General features: G+C 34.3%; 2 protein-coding genes across 3 annotated transcripts; one reads left to right on the top strand and one right to left on the bottom strand.

Annotated features, from left to right (window-relative positions):
- Window positions 1-82: 82 nt before the first annotated feature.
- LOC120346365 (uncharacterized) lies at window positions 83-4,957 on the bottom strand. 2 transcript variants are annotated; one of them, XM_039416081.2, is made up of 5 exons: window positions 3,622-4,957; window positions 3,292-3,428; window positions 2,802-2,872; window positions 2,481-2,600; window positions 83-1,545 (listed from the first exon to the last, which is right to left on the bottom strand). In XM_039416081.2, the coding sequence occupies exons 1-5, from the start codon at window positions 3,699-3,701 to the stop codon at window positions 1,390-1,392; spliced, it is 564 nt and encodes a 187-aa protein (XP_039272015.1). In that variant the 5' UTR covers window positions 3,702-4,957; the 3' UTR covers window positions 83-1,389. The 2 variants fall into 2 exon arrangements, with proteins under 2 accessions (XP_039272015.1, XP_039272014.1); XM_039416080.2 differs by having other exon boundaries at window positions 3,292-3,431.
- Window positions 4,958-5,138: 181 nt separating this feature from the next.
- On the top strand, window positions 5,139-12,432 carry LOC120346364 (geranylgeranyl transferase type-1 subunit beta-like). Its single transcript, XM_039416079.2, has 9 exons — window positions 5,139-5,400; window positions 5,939-6,066; window positions 6,473-6,543; window positions 6,999-7,150; window positions 8,682-8,814; window positions 9,614-9,741; window positions 10,142-10,244; window positions 10,634-10,742; window positions 11,158-12,432. Exons 1-9 carry the CDS (start codon window positions 5,294-5,296, stop codon window positions 11,430-11,432), a joined length of 1,206 nt encoding a protein of 401 aa, XP_039272013.2. The 5' UTR covers window positions 5,139-5,293; the 3' UTR covers window positions 11,433-12,432.
- The last annotated feature ends 1,337 nt before the right edge of the window (window positions 12,433-13,769 follow it).

The following is a 13,769-nucleotide window of genomic DNA, read 5'->3' on the forward strand; positions in this document are numbered from 1 at the left end:
CCATGTTAATGCCACCTAAAATCTCTGCTCTTGTAGTTGAGAGCTTGAGATAATCTGTCAAAAGAGTTAAAATCTATATTGATTTATATGGATTTACCAGTCAATCCGTAAGGTTTTTTATTGTGTCACAGAAAAAAATTTCATAGTAAAAGAGCAGCACAGCAGCTCATATAACCTGCCATCTCAGAAATGAATAGTTGCTAAGACAATTTCGCCAGTAATATAAGTATACGCACAAAAACAAGTTTCACAATGTGTCCGAAAGCTTGAGAGTGAAAGGCAGTCATGCAACTTGTTCATTGAAAAATATGCCAGTCCTATAGTTTCAATGGTTTTGTTCAACTTACAACAAAGAAATTTGAATAGAATATAACAAGCGACAATAAAGAATTCACAGGTTTTATACATTTCTGCCTAGCAGAGATCATCCAAAAAGACCCTTTATGCAGTGTTATCAATGGAAGGGTTTTATTTGGCAAAGTTTAAATAGGAATTGCTACTGTGAGAATTTGCGTGCATCATACACACATTCATATGGTGAAGACAAATGAACCATAACAAACACTGTTATGAGATGCAATACCAATAATTACAGTAATCAATCAACAGGGAACATCCTTCATAGCATAACGCTACAAAACATGTATAACAAGACTGTGCCAAAATCCAATTGAGAATTATTTACTTGTATCATGAAAATATTCAGTAATTGAAGAATAGATGTTCAAAATAAATCGAATAATAAAAATACATTATATTCGATATAGTGGACCTTGATTTTAAAGTTATCAATAGTGAATTGTTATTCTGACATCTAACTAAATATTCCACGAATAATAACTGCTTTGCCTTAATTCTGACAACTGTAAACAAACAGTAAACCAATCTCAATACCGTCTGGTGTTAAAATTTCAGTGGTATAAACATCAATCTTTGTAAATATACAATGAATTGTGTATGTTGTTTGTTGATAGAGCCACATTCAAAGTATATTTTATATTTGAAAATATTTTTTCTGAATTTCGGAAAAAAAATATGGACGCTTCATACAAGATCCAATTTTGAATGTGTTTAAATTAGTAATAACAACCATGACACTAAATGAGCAGATGGATGCCCAACATATGATAGGCAGTGATCACAACACAAGATATATTTTAGAGCCTTTAGAGTGGAAAAATCACATTTTGTCAAAGGCAGAAAAACTTCAACTTTACCCTGCGCTTGCTAAAAGTCGCCATTTTGAAAAAATGCAGCTTTTAGTCTAAATATGCAATGATAGGAAACACAAAAAACTTACACAAGGAAGGAATGTGAGAAAAAAGTGCATTTCAAACAAGAAACTAGCTTTTTATGACTTTGAGTCAATTCAGCAAGAACAAGTTTTTTTCAAACGGGCAAGTATAGAGTATGTACTTTCCTAGAATCCAATTTCTTTCGGCAAGTTGGGCATTTTTTATTATGATGTATTGCAGTTGCTATGCAAACGTTACAAAATATATGACCACATATTGTCGATTTTACTTGACCTCCATTTCGAACAATCTGGAAAAAGGAATATTGCCATGAGTCATTTGCATAATCAATACAATTCAAAAATGGCATTCATTAATGGATTTATATAATAGTTTCATGCAAAAAACAGATGAGTATTCAACATTGTGAATAGTCAATCCACCATTGTAAATTATGAAATAGTGTTTGTGATACAAGTCAATAACATATATAAAGTTGTAAAAACCAGGGGTCGGCAACCTTTTGTCGCTCGCGGGCCAAAATTAAAGGTTGCAAGTCATTGGCAGGCCGCACATATTTTTAGAAAGTTAAAAATTGAATGGATGACCGATGAATCACATTTTATCACACAGATCATAAGTTAAATTTTAAGCAGCGCACGAAGACTGACCATTTGAATTTTTTTTGCGCCATTAAACCATTTGCACTTAGCATTAACTTTTCTGCGTTTTGTTGCCATTTGTCTAAATTATAATTAAATTATACGCTCATTAAACGAGTAATGGTGAATTATATATTTATTGCGTTATAATATAATTTAGTCTACACGTAAATTCTTTTGCGTAAACAATATAATCGACAAAACAGCTATAATTTGTTCCTATAATTCAGTGAAGCGTCGCCGGCCGGATTCGCGGGCCGTAGGTTGCCGACCCCTGTTGTAAACAATCAAGTGTGTCAGCGTTATATGAAAGCTTTGTTTAGAATAACAGGAGTACAGAGCCCAGATGAATAAAGCAAATATCACAACAATATATGATATCTGTATCCGAATATTATCAGTATAACAATGATTGATTTCATAACATAACAAGCTTATTGACAAAACTGAACTATAGAGGACTGGTTGGGAAACCCAAACATAGAAAAACATAGCCAATATTGCTCATACAATAGTTTCAAGTTCCCACTAAGATGATTAAATTAGTAGTAGCCTCAAAAGTAAATTAGAAAAAGTACAGCACCTTAGAGAACCTTTCTAAACAAACAGGACACGACAGCGCAGGTTGTGTGGGAGTTGGACTTTCGACAGATTCATTTAGTTCCTCCTCTCCATCACTGATTTCAAATGTTACTGGCGCAGGCTAATGTAAAATAGAAAAAAAAAATAATGCCAGTTAAAAGTGCTGAGCTGATTTGACTGCTTTTATCCGACAAAAGGCTTCGAAGGCATAAGTATATAGCCCACACAAATTTTAAAATCTGAAGGGTACAACTCCTTTCTTATAGCAGTTAGTATCATATTATAAAACAAACAATTTTTTACTGCTTTGACATATACCAACCTCTCTTGTTGCTGTGTTAAAATCTGGTGAGGTTAGATCAACAATAGCATCTGGAGAACAGGTCAAATCAACTAGAAAAAATACAAGGCATGTACAAATGATTTTATAACCTGTTGAAGTCCTGAATTATTTTGGCAAACTGGTTGTTTCTTCACCTTGGTAGCTCATTACATATCAGGTGCTACTTGACAAGATTCTCGTTCAGCGTGAAGATGTATAAGTGTTAAAAAGGGAGAAGCAATTGACTTCAATGAAAAGTCATTATGAATGTGCTGGAATTATTGATAAAACCTGAAAGAATATCCCTTGAAAAACTAGTCTATAAAACTACCTCAATGAAAAACTGATTTAGCTTCACACTAAAACATCATACTGTTTTTTGAGTACCCAATTATTAATCTTTTAAAAAAAAAACATACCGTATGTAGCCTATGTTAAAAATACAGCTGGAGATAAACAAAAGAGCATACAGAGACTCATTGAAATTTACCAATGCTAGTATCTGCGTCGGTGTTCAACTCTGGAAGCATTCTTCTACGACGTCTCGGTATTACAGAACTATTTGTTGTGGTTGGACTTGATGGACTATCTAGAACGATTATGTCAGCAGAACTTCTCCTCATATTTCTTCTAAACAATATTCGTTACAAACTTTAAAAAATTGTTTTGGAGAAACAAATAAATCATATTTGTTAAATTGGAAAAAATAGATTTTATGGGTTGAAATAGACATTCATAATTGTTATGCACAATGCAAAAACCTAAATAATTTCAGAGAAAAAAATGTATGAAAATGAGAAAAAGGGATAAATTTGCTTACCTTCTGAGTCGTCGACTTCTCCCACTGTCTGTGACAATATTATTCCCAATTATAATTTGGGGTGAGTTTTCAGTCATCATTCGACAATAACAGAGCTATAGTATAGCTTATAGATAAACAAGTCAGCTTGGAATAAAGTTTGAAGTGAGGATAAACATTTGGGTCTAGTATAGTTTAGTACCACAAGTACTTTCGGTTTTTTTGTACATGTTATTCCTAGCTCCCACTTGACTATGTCATCCAAAAATTATGTCACTACGACTTCACAATCACGTCATAGAGCTTGCCAAGTTTAGCTACCATCGTCCGAAATGGCATCTGCGCAGACTATACCGAACTCACTAACGTCAGCCTTCTCTCATATCGGGTTCGTTGCAACGAGAAAACGAGAGAAATAGCTTGCTCGATTTCATCTGCGCATGTTGGACGACCATATGTACACTTTGGAGGTATTTATTACGCTACTGTGGCGTCGTAGTGACGTAATATTTTGGTGACGTAGTCAGGTAGGGGTTAGGATTGACATATGCAATAATTGTCGAGCCAGACCAACCAGAAGTGCATGTGATATAAACTATACCGGACCCAAACATTCAACCGACAGCTCGAATATCGATAAACTGTGTGCTAGAGGTGTAATAAACCTAGCATACTGCTGTACTGGCATAAGTAACTTGAAAATGACAGCCTGTTATAGTACGGTACTTCCTTAATAAAAAATTTTTAAATGGATATCATTACATTTTCTGCAAAGTCGTATAATGACAACAAAATTCACTCCAACATGCCAAGCCCAGTAAGGCTTTAAAGGACTGAAAACAAATTACTTATACAAATTCAAAAATTTATAAAATAATGGTGGAGGGCAGATAATAAGTCTTATATTTATATTCTTGTAGAATTGTAGTCTGAAAATAGGATAAAGATAAGGTAATTTTTTTTAAAATACATCGAACATCTGTATACTCTGATATAACAGTATCGTGATTATAAATTGTTCCGTGTTCGATTATTCAAAATACTGCACTAATTCAGTAATTGAATACAAAAAATAAATTGCTGAGATGTTACGGTACCGGTATAACTACAATACATTTCAGTTATCTCTGTATCTAAAGACCAAAAATCAACAGCCTCCCTCTGTACGAAGACATTTCAGATTTCAACATTTTAGCGACTTCAGCCACTTTGCTCTGTCGAAAAAAAGCATCCACGGATAATTCTTCTGTTTTGATTTCAGCTGTTAGTAACTGCAGCCGCCCACTCTACTGAAAGAAGTTTCATCCGCTTTTTAGATTTGTGTACTTCAGTGATTTCAACAACCCCACTCGTAAGTAAAAATTTCAGTCATTATTCTCGTTCGAAGACTTTCAGACTTTTGGGAACTAGGTAAGCCAGTTCGCAACTTCCTGATTTCTGGAATTTGCTGTCCACTCGGAAAAAAATGTTCTTTCGTTAGTTTCCTTTTCTGGTTATTCAATATTGTCCATGCGCTAGTTGGCGCAAGAGTTCGTTTCTGCATTGCTTGGGCTTGGTGAATTGATTCACGGGGTGCAGGAGCGAAAGGAATAGAGTCGACCAATAGTGTTGCTGATAATCTAGAACTAGAGGTCCTGCTTTGTCGGCTTGGTGACAGTCTACACACTGACTCAATTTACACATCATTGAAAGTATGGCAGAATCAAACAACTTGAAGTTTGACAAGGACAAGCACATTCGATTTTTCACAAGAACATTACAAGTTTTGCCCAGTCGATATGAGGTTTTGGACTCCAACAGGTGAGCAAATATTGAATACGTTATTTAGGTATTCCTGTATCAATAAAATATAGACTACAATGATAAATAGTGATTGTTTATTATTTCTCAAAGACTACATATGCCAATATTTATATAGTATTATTAATATTACAGTACCATATTATTTATTAGGTAGGCTACCGTACTGTACAGTGTTACCGGTAGTTCAAGTCTTCCAAAAAAAATTTATTTCAAAACAGAATATTGCAAAAAACAACAACACGAAAACACTACTATTGTTATTGCTTGAATTTTGTAGCAGTCTGTCAAGTTCAATTGATTTGATATGAATGGAATACCTATGTCTGTATGTCTTTGAAAAGTTAGTTACACTACAGTACCTACTTCACATTTGTTGCCCCCTTTTTACTGAATATTCAATTTAATATAGAAATAGCCAAACACTGCTATATAAATATACTTGAATTAAAATGATATTTTGTAAAATAGCAATTTTTATATACCAAATCTCTAATTTAATTATGGAAATAATCAATAGTAATTTTTCAATACACAGGTTGACCATTGCGTTCTTCGCGGTATCTGGACTAGATGTATTGAATTCTTTGAATAAGTTGTCTTCATCAACTAAGAAAGAGATTATTGATTGGATCTATAGTCTTCAAGTTGTTCCAGATAAGCATGGTAACTTCATGTCATAATATTTTAAAACAAAGATATTGAGAAGATTGAGCAACTGTTATTTCTAAAAATTTGAAATTCACTAATTGGTGCTTTTTATTGGGCGCTCCAGAAATGTGTGTACCAATATGGAAGTAACTAATTTTGTTCGCCTATTTTACATCAAATTATGTAAAAGGACTGAAACCTATGGGTAGGGGGTATATTCACTTGGCTAACAGACAGTCCCCGAACTCGTAATCATATCATTTATTTGAACAAATTGTGAGAAATAAGTTTTGGTTTCAAATCAAATAAATTAGCCTGTTTTCTTTTAATTTAACATTAAATTTGTAACTCTGAGTGAGGATCCTATCACTAGTAATGTTGTTCAAGTCTTCTTGTTTAAGTTACATTTGACTGTTTTCAGGAAGCAATAAACGAAAATGTGGGTTTCGAGGTTCAACTACAAATGGAGTGACCACACATAAGGACATAAAGGTGCACGAAACTTTGTTAATTAAATTGTTTGACTTGATTAATGAGCAATTAATTTGTTCTGGAAGATTGAAAAATCAAAAAAAAAATGTGTGAAATTATTATGTCATGGTTTTTTGAATACTTTATATGAATTTCTGGATTATTTAAAGCTACCTCATACTCCTTTTGTATCTTACTATGAAGTACCTACCCAACCTTTTTGTTGACTAATGATAACACAGGGTATTTTGTTGAATTACACCAACACGTACCTTTGCATAACCTAGAGATGGTCTATACACCTTGTGTGCACATATCTGAAATTAGATCAACCATTCACATTTGAAATTATAAAATGGCTTGTTTATGCGACTTTTATTTTCCTAAGTTCTGTTGCTGTTTAACAGTATCTAGAAATTGTAATATCAAAAATATACCATTTCTTTTTATTTCTAAATAAGTGATTTGTTATATAGGTAGCTGAAGTGGCACATACCTTTGATAGTGGACACATAGCGATGACATATACTGGACTTGCATGTCTAATTATTCTTGGGGATGACTTGTCCAGAGTTGATAAAACTGCATGTTTGGAGGGATTGAAAGCTTTACAATTAAAAGATGGCAGGTGACTGAATTTTGTCAAATTCATTTGAAGCTATGGTATAGGCTAATATTGAAGGAATGGGGGTGATTTTGCGGTTGAAAAAAACACTTTTCTCTTCTAAAATTGCCATCTTTTTAAAGTTTTTACTCATTTGGGCAATTGTAATTAAATGCTTATTTGAAGGTTTTTATATTTTTATTGAATTTTTTTCACACTCCGCATGCGGTCAGCCGAACTGTTTTTCGCGGCCCGCCCTATAAAGTTTGTAAGCAGACTTTTTAAATTTTTACTATACATTTTTACATACTTTTTACTATACATATATATCTTTCGTGATTTTGGTGTAATTATTCCTGCCATCTATCTACATTCAAATGCCGGTTCTTATTATTAATATGTGTTAAGTCTTGCACCGTGGTGGGCATCAACGTCATTTTTCTTTATTTCTCGCAAAACTGTGCGTTCTGTTCGACGAACTCAAAGATATTGTGCTATCATTGAGAACGAACGCTGAGCGCAATTATAGGAATGAACTTGGAGCCTAAGCAAATAAATTTCATTCTGGTTGCTTTCTTTTGTGTCGGCTTTAATCGTCTTCATCGCCAACGTAAAATAAAAAGTCAACAATATCTTGGGTACTGGTCCCCGGACTTGTGTCTTTTTCTGTTTGTACTTTTGTACATGTTGAGTTCACGTTGAATAAGATTTTGGAAATGTCGTCACTGCTTATCCGTCAATAGTTCTGATAAAATTGACGTAATGGCGTTGCTACTTTTTAGTCACAAATCAGTATATATCGACTATTCGTTTAGAAATCTTCGTTATGGTACTTCATTAAATACTTGTATTGGTGTTTCAAATTTACGAAACAACCCACTAAAACGCGACATTGGCGCACATTATGCTCATTTAAACATTAAAGCAGTATCGTAGCTACTGAAAATGAATGAATAAAAACACTAAAAACGCAAATATAACACTCAATTTTGACGTGGTGTGTGTGTTTCTTGCGTGGCCGTCAAAAAACAGCAGCTGTGTTGTGTAATGATTAAATCTTTGAATAGGTCCCTCGCGGGTGTTATGTCCACGACCCTTTTACCAGATATTCGAATAGTAAAATGCTATTCTAATATTCGACTTGATATTCGTATAATTTGCCAGCCCTACCCAGTAACCAGAAAGCAATTATTAATTTGATTGATTTTATGTTAATAGACTCGCCTTTTCTGTATTATGTAATTACCTACACCGAAATCAGGACTTGAATGGTATTATTAATGTTTGGTACAAACGTCTGCGGCCCACGATTGATTTCGTCACGTGAAAGTGGCCCGCGAGACAAAAAAGGTTGGGCAGGCCTTCCCTGGAGCATTATTTGACCAGTGGAGAGCGCATTTTCTGACGATCAATTTTGATTGGCTGGTGCCCAATAACAGTATGACATCATATGCATGAGTATATTTGACCATCAATTTTTCGCAAACATAGATCAACAATTTTGGTATTTTCTTCGATATTGATATTTCCATTCAATTTTGTCTTCTCTATGCAGCTTTGAATCAACCTTGGATGGAAGTGAGAATGACATGAGATTTATTTATTGTGCCAGTTGCATCTGTACAATGCTTGATGATTTTTCACCAATAAATGAAAGTCTCGCTGTAAGCTATATCAAAAAATCTAAGGTAATAGTAAGTACGGGAATTGTTATTTTTAAAAGTCAGGTAGTGCTACACCAGCACAAATGATAAATAATAAATTTAGGTGCTCCCGAATTATGTGAACCAAGATGGCGGACATCGGAACGTAACATGGGTAACAGGTTAGGGTTAGGCGATAATTTTTTTCCATTTTTCCTTATTTTAGTCCTATTATCAGTTCGAAGACTAGCCAAGAGCCTCCCGTAGTATTGATACCTAAAATTATGTAGTATTGATACCTAAAATTATGGCCTAACCCTAACCTAGTACACATATTACATTCCGATGTCCGCCATCTTGGTTCGCATACTTCGGGAGCCCCTAAATTTAACTTGAAAAGTTTCTTTTCAAAAATGTTTTTTTAGAGCTTCAATGCTTATTCACTATTGAGTTTTAATGAGATTTTTGCCCCCTATGTCATGTTTTTTTACCAAAGAGAGCATTATTTATCATACTTCAGTGTTTTTATGTTGAAGATATTTTTGGTTATTTATTTTTTTGGTTCGGTTGTCCATTTACGTTAATCAGGTATTGATTGTCCACAATTTAGGAATGAAATATTAGTGGTTAATGAATTGTCAAAAGAAGATTCAATTAACAACCTCCAGATAAAGTTCAATTATTGACCCTCTTAATGAAACTTCTGAAAACACTCTATAAAACAGAGAATGAATTTAGTAAGCATATATGCATCAAGCTGAAAATGTTATTTTTCTAGCCCGCTGAACTTTCGGCTTATTAATCTTCTAGTTTGATAACGCTTTTATGCATTATAAAATTTCAGTCATACGATGGTGGTTTTGGTCAAGGACCTGGCCAGGAAAGTCACGGTGGTTCAACTTATTGTGCAATATCTTCTCTTTTATTATTAAATCAACTTCATAATGCATTTTCACAGAAGGAAATTATGAGGTTTGTATTGTATAGATTATTTTAAAACCTTGGAGTAATCCCGACTTTTCATTTGCAATAAAGCAATAGTTTTTCATCAACTCAGCTTGGAATAGGGCTTATGGTGACGTTGAAATTTTGTTCGTCAACCAATAATGCTACTAAAATTATCAAGTTTCTGTTTTTTAGAAACTTCATATAGATAACCTGCACCAGTTAATGTGCACCGGTGAATAAAAGGTTAAGACCTTTGCAATAGACTAGGCTTGAAATCTAAAAAAGACTTTCTTCACTGATATAATTTTTAAAACACTCCACAATCTGGTATAATTAATTTTTGGAAGTGTGACAATTAGGCTTTTCTGTGTTGCACTGATCAAATACCTGCGGGTGTGATTCCAATGACTTATCATGTCTTCAGATTACAAAGGTGGTGTTTGAACAGACAAAAATCAGGATTTCATGGAAGACCCCATAAAGATGATGACACTTGCTATTCCTTCTGGATTGGTGCTTCATTGAAGGTGATTTTTTTTTTCAGTGAGAAAGTCGATTATGGAGTATTGTTGTGGCTCCATCGAATGCTTTCAAAGAATATCCATTTGTGGATATGATTGATCAAAAACTAGTTTCAAGCTTGCAAAATTTTTCGCGACACCTGATTGCGTCTTCACTTAGAATATTTTATTTTTCTTATTCCATACTTTGTTCATCTGGTCTTTTTACACTTGCTATCTCTCAAAAGGGCCTTCACATTTTGCAGTTTTATGGAAAAGGTCGCACTGCTTGGGTTGTTCGAATGTATATTATGTAAAACAGTATAACAGACTTATGTATCATTTTATTTTGATACTATTTTTCTAACTATTATCCATTTATGTTCCTAAATTCATCTACAATATATTTTCTGTAGTTGATCGGATCTTTGGAACTGTGTGACTGGCATGAAAATGAACAGTATATTATATCAACGCAAGATTCAGTTATAGGCGGTTTTGGTAAATGGCCACAAAGCCATCCAGGTAACCTAATATTAATCTTTGATACTAAATGCTGTTTTCTCTTTTTAAACCAATATTTGAATTGCTTGTTGCATACCGGTATTTATGTAATGAAATTTGAGTACTGAAAATTCCACCGCTAATGAAATTATGAGGTCATTCAGGAAACCTTGAAACAGGTATAGTATATATAAGCGAGGAAAAAGTTTTGTACTCTGAGAATAACTCACTTTAATGTATAACTGATTGATGAACAGATTTTCAGATATATTTTGTGACATAAAACAAGTAGCACAATCGTTTAGCTTTTATTATAGCTCTTCTCAAACTTTGTGCAGAACGCTATAAATAAAGTGCTTGGCTTATAATGTTCTACCTACCTATAACTCTGAGCCGAATCTATGTTCACATATCAGTTTTATCTTTATTTTTACAGATGCATTACATGGTTATATGGGATTGTGTGGATTATCAATGATGGGAATGCACAATCTAAGTCCGATAAATCCTGCGTTAAATATTACCCAACGTGCTTCAGATCATATGTTTTCACTACACAGAACTTGGCATGAAGAAAAATTAAAAAACCAATCACCCACATTGACTGATGCAATGGGGACTCATTTTGGTACAACAGTAATGGCTTTTGTAATTGGACTAGGCGCCGTATTTTTACCATGGATATATTCTAATTTCTCTGGATCTGAATAATTTTCTTCCAACTTTTCTCATTGCCTTTCTTATTGTCATACATGGAATTCCCACACATGGGAACGGGAAATAAAATTTTGATGCTGTTTTTTATCGCACCTTAGCATAATTTGTATCAAAGTTTCTCCTTTTGGATTCGTGTAAAGAAACTTGTTAATCATTTATCAAAGCTTTTTATCATGTTTATTGAGTTATATTAGTTGCTTATTGCAAACATTTTTTTTGTAGCAAATTGAAAGAATAAAAACATGTACAGCTGGTAAGAAGTGAATGATATAATTTAGCCAAAGTTTTAATTAAAAGTGTATTCATATATATATTATAATGGGACCAAAACGTAAAACCTACAACCGCTATCACAGGCGGAACTGAAGAAGAATGGACTGCGTCAATGGGCAAACTCGCCTAGTGTTTGATAAGTTGGCTAAACTAAATTGTTCACTCTTCACCAATTGTGCAATTGCTATAAGTAAGGCTAATTCTGGTAGCAAATTGACCCATAGCTGGTTGGGTTTAGAGTCAAGCAACTGAACTAGAGATCTTGAAGCATCATGTGATGGAATATCGAATTAAAGTGTATGTATGGCATATAGAAATGAAATTATATGAGCGGGCTTCTCAAGAACAATCATAGAAATGAAATGGGACTTCCTGAAGTATGCGCACCAAGTTGGCGTACAACCTGAACTCCGGTTGTGTACCAGGTTAGGGTTCAGGTTATGCAACATCTTGGTGCGCATACTTCAGGAGCACCATGAAATGTTATGAGCGGGCTTCTCAAGAACAGTCCGACGTATGTCGAAACAAAGTAGAGCGTGGGGACACAGGCAATAAATTAAATGGGACACATCACAATTATCAGATGCCTTGTTCTTCTACTTTGTTGTTTCACTGATTATCTTCTTCATTCAAACATGCTCTGATTTAGAATATATCGTGATATTTAAATCAGTTTTTATTATCTGATTAAGATTTGAAAAAGAAAGACTTTTTGATATAATTGTGTCTATTCCGGGATGTGGTGATGTCGTTGTTTGCTATTGAAGAGTGTCTATTGGTCTAAGTTTGTAAAAAAGTGCAATTGTGGTGTTGGCGCACACTAAAAGAGTTCTCATTGTGGTTGCAAACTAGAGCAATGTGTAGTCCATATAAGCCTATTGTGCCTTTATGTGTTTTCAAACATGATTATTGACAGGCATGACTAAACCTTTTGAAATGTACTTCTGAATCCAAGTTTAATATTTCGGACCTCCTGAAGTATGCGCACCAAGATGGCGCACAACCTGAACTCAGGTTGTGTACCAGGTTAGGGTTCAGGTTATGCGACATTTTGGTGCACATACTTCAGGAGTACCAATATTTCATCTATAATCCAAGTAGGGTAATTATTAGGGATGGGACGAGTCCGGCATTACAGAGATTCGACGAATCTAAGTAATAGGTCAAGGACTCGAATCCTCCGACTCTGTGACGTCACAATGTAAAAGTAGAAAAACACGTTTTTGATCATACTACAGTATCGCGCGCTTACAAACATACGTCGTAGCTCATATTTTTTCCCCAATGGTTCCGCGAATAGCTGTTGAATTAATATAAAAATATATTTTTCTTCTTTTTTGGCGGCCATAATACAAACGTAAACGTGGGTCAATGTGCGTCTTTGCTGTGAACTGGATTTCCAGCCCACCACCTTGCGCCACTGCTGGGCGGCTATTTAGAAATTCTTACATGTCAATATGAAAAATAAAAAAGCTTTTGACTACAATGCTTTCCCATAATTCCAGATATTTCAAGCCTTAAATTTACTATGTCGCGTGCGTAAATGGTAGAGAGATGCCACTCGTCGTCAATACAATGCTTGCAATTTAGTAGTTCATGTAAACGTTCTAAATCGCTCCATGCTTTCTATTTCTCCCTTTTTAGAGGAAGGATTGCACGTAATAAACTCGATTTAAAAGAGGTATTGGTGAGATTCCTCCTTGGGTTGATCCTGCGCATGTTTCAAATTTATTTACGCGGATGGAAAACTCAAAAATATTGCGCTAACAGAAACACATATTTTATTGTGTACCACATGTATACCAAAAAGGATAGATAGTTTGAAGGCGACTGGCGAATCATTGTTATAAGCTATCAATAGTTTTCAACTTGCGATATATTATTTGGATATCTGTCGTCGTTTTTATTAGGAGTGTTTGTAATGCACACGAGTGATATTGTTACATATGACATATCTAACCTTGAATTTCAACTAGTTAAGGTATGTAGTGAGATTTATAGGGGTAAAAGTACAAACATAGGCTTAAATTAATAAAAACAGAATTGATTATAGACTCT

This window comes from Styela clava, chromosome 8 (genome assembly GCF_964204865.1).
Source record: "Styela clava chromosome 8, kaStyClav1.hap1.2, whole genome shotgun sequence".
Taxonomy (NCBI): Eukaryota; Metazoa; Chordata; class Ascidiacea; order Stolidobranchia; family Styelidae; genus Styela; species Styela clava.

Coding starts and splice junctions, on each gene's coding strand:
- LOC120346365 (XM_039416080.2), bottom strand. CDS start 3,701: ATGATGACTGAAAACTCACCCCAAATTATAATTGGGAATAATATTGTC. Junction 2,873..3,291: donor CGACGCAGATACTAGCATTG/GTAAATTTCAAT, acceptor TATTTTTTCTAG/TTGATTTGACCTGTTCTCCA. Junction 2,601..2,801: donor TTAACACAGCAACAAGAGAG/GTTGGTATATGT, acceptor ATTTTACATTAG/CCTGCGCCAGTAACATTTGA.
- LOC120346364 (XM_039416079.2), top strand. CDS start 5,294: ATGGCAGAATCAAACAACTTGAAGTTTGACAAGGACAAGCACATTCGA. Junction 5,401..5,938: donor GAGGTTTTGGACTCCAACAG/GTGAGCAAATAT, acceptor TTCAATACACAG/GTTGACCATTGCGTTCTTCG. Junction 10,743..11,157: donor ATGGCCACAAAGCCATCCAG/GTAACCTAATAT, acceptor TTATTTTTACAG/ATGCATTACATGGTTATATG.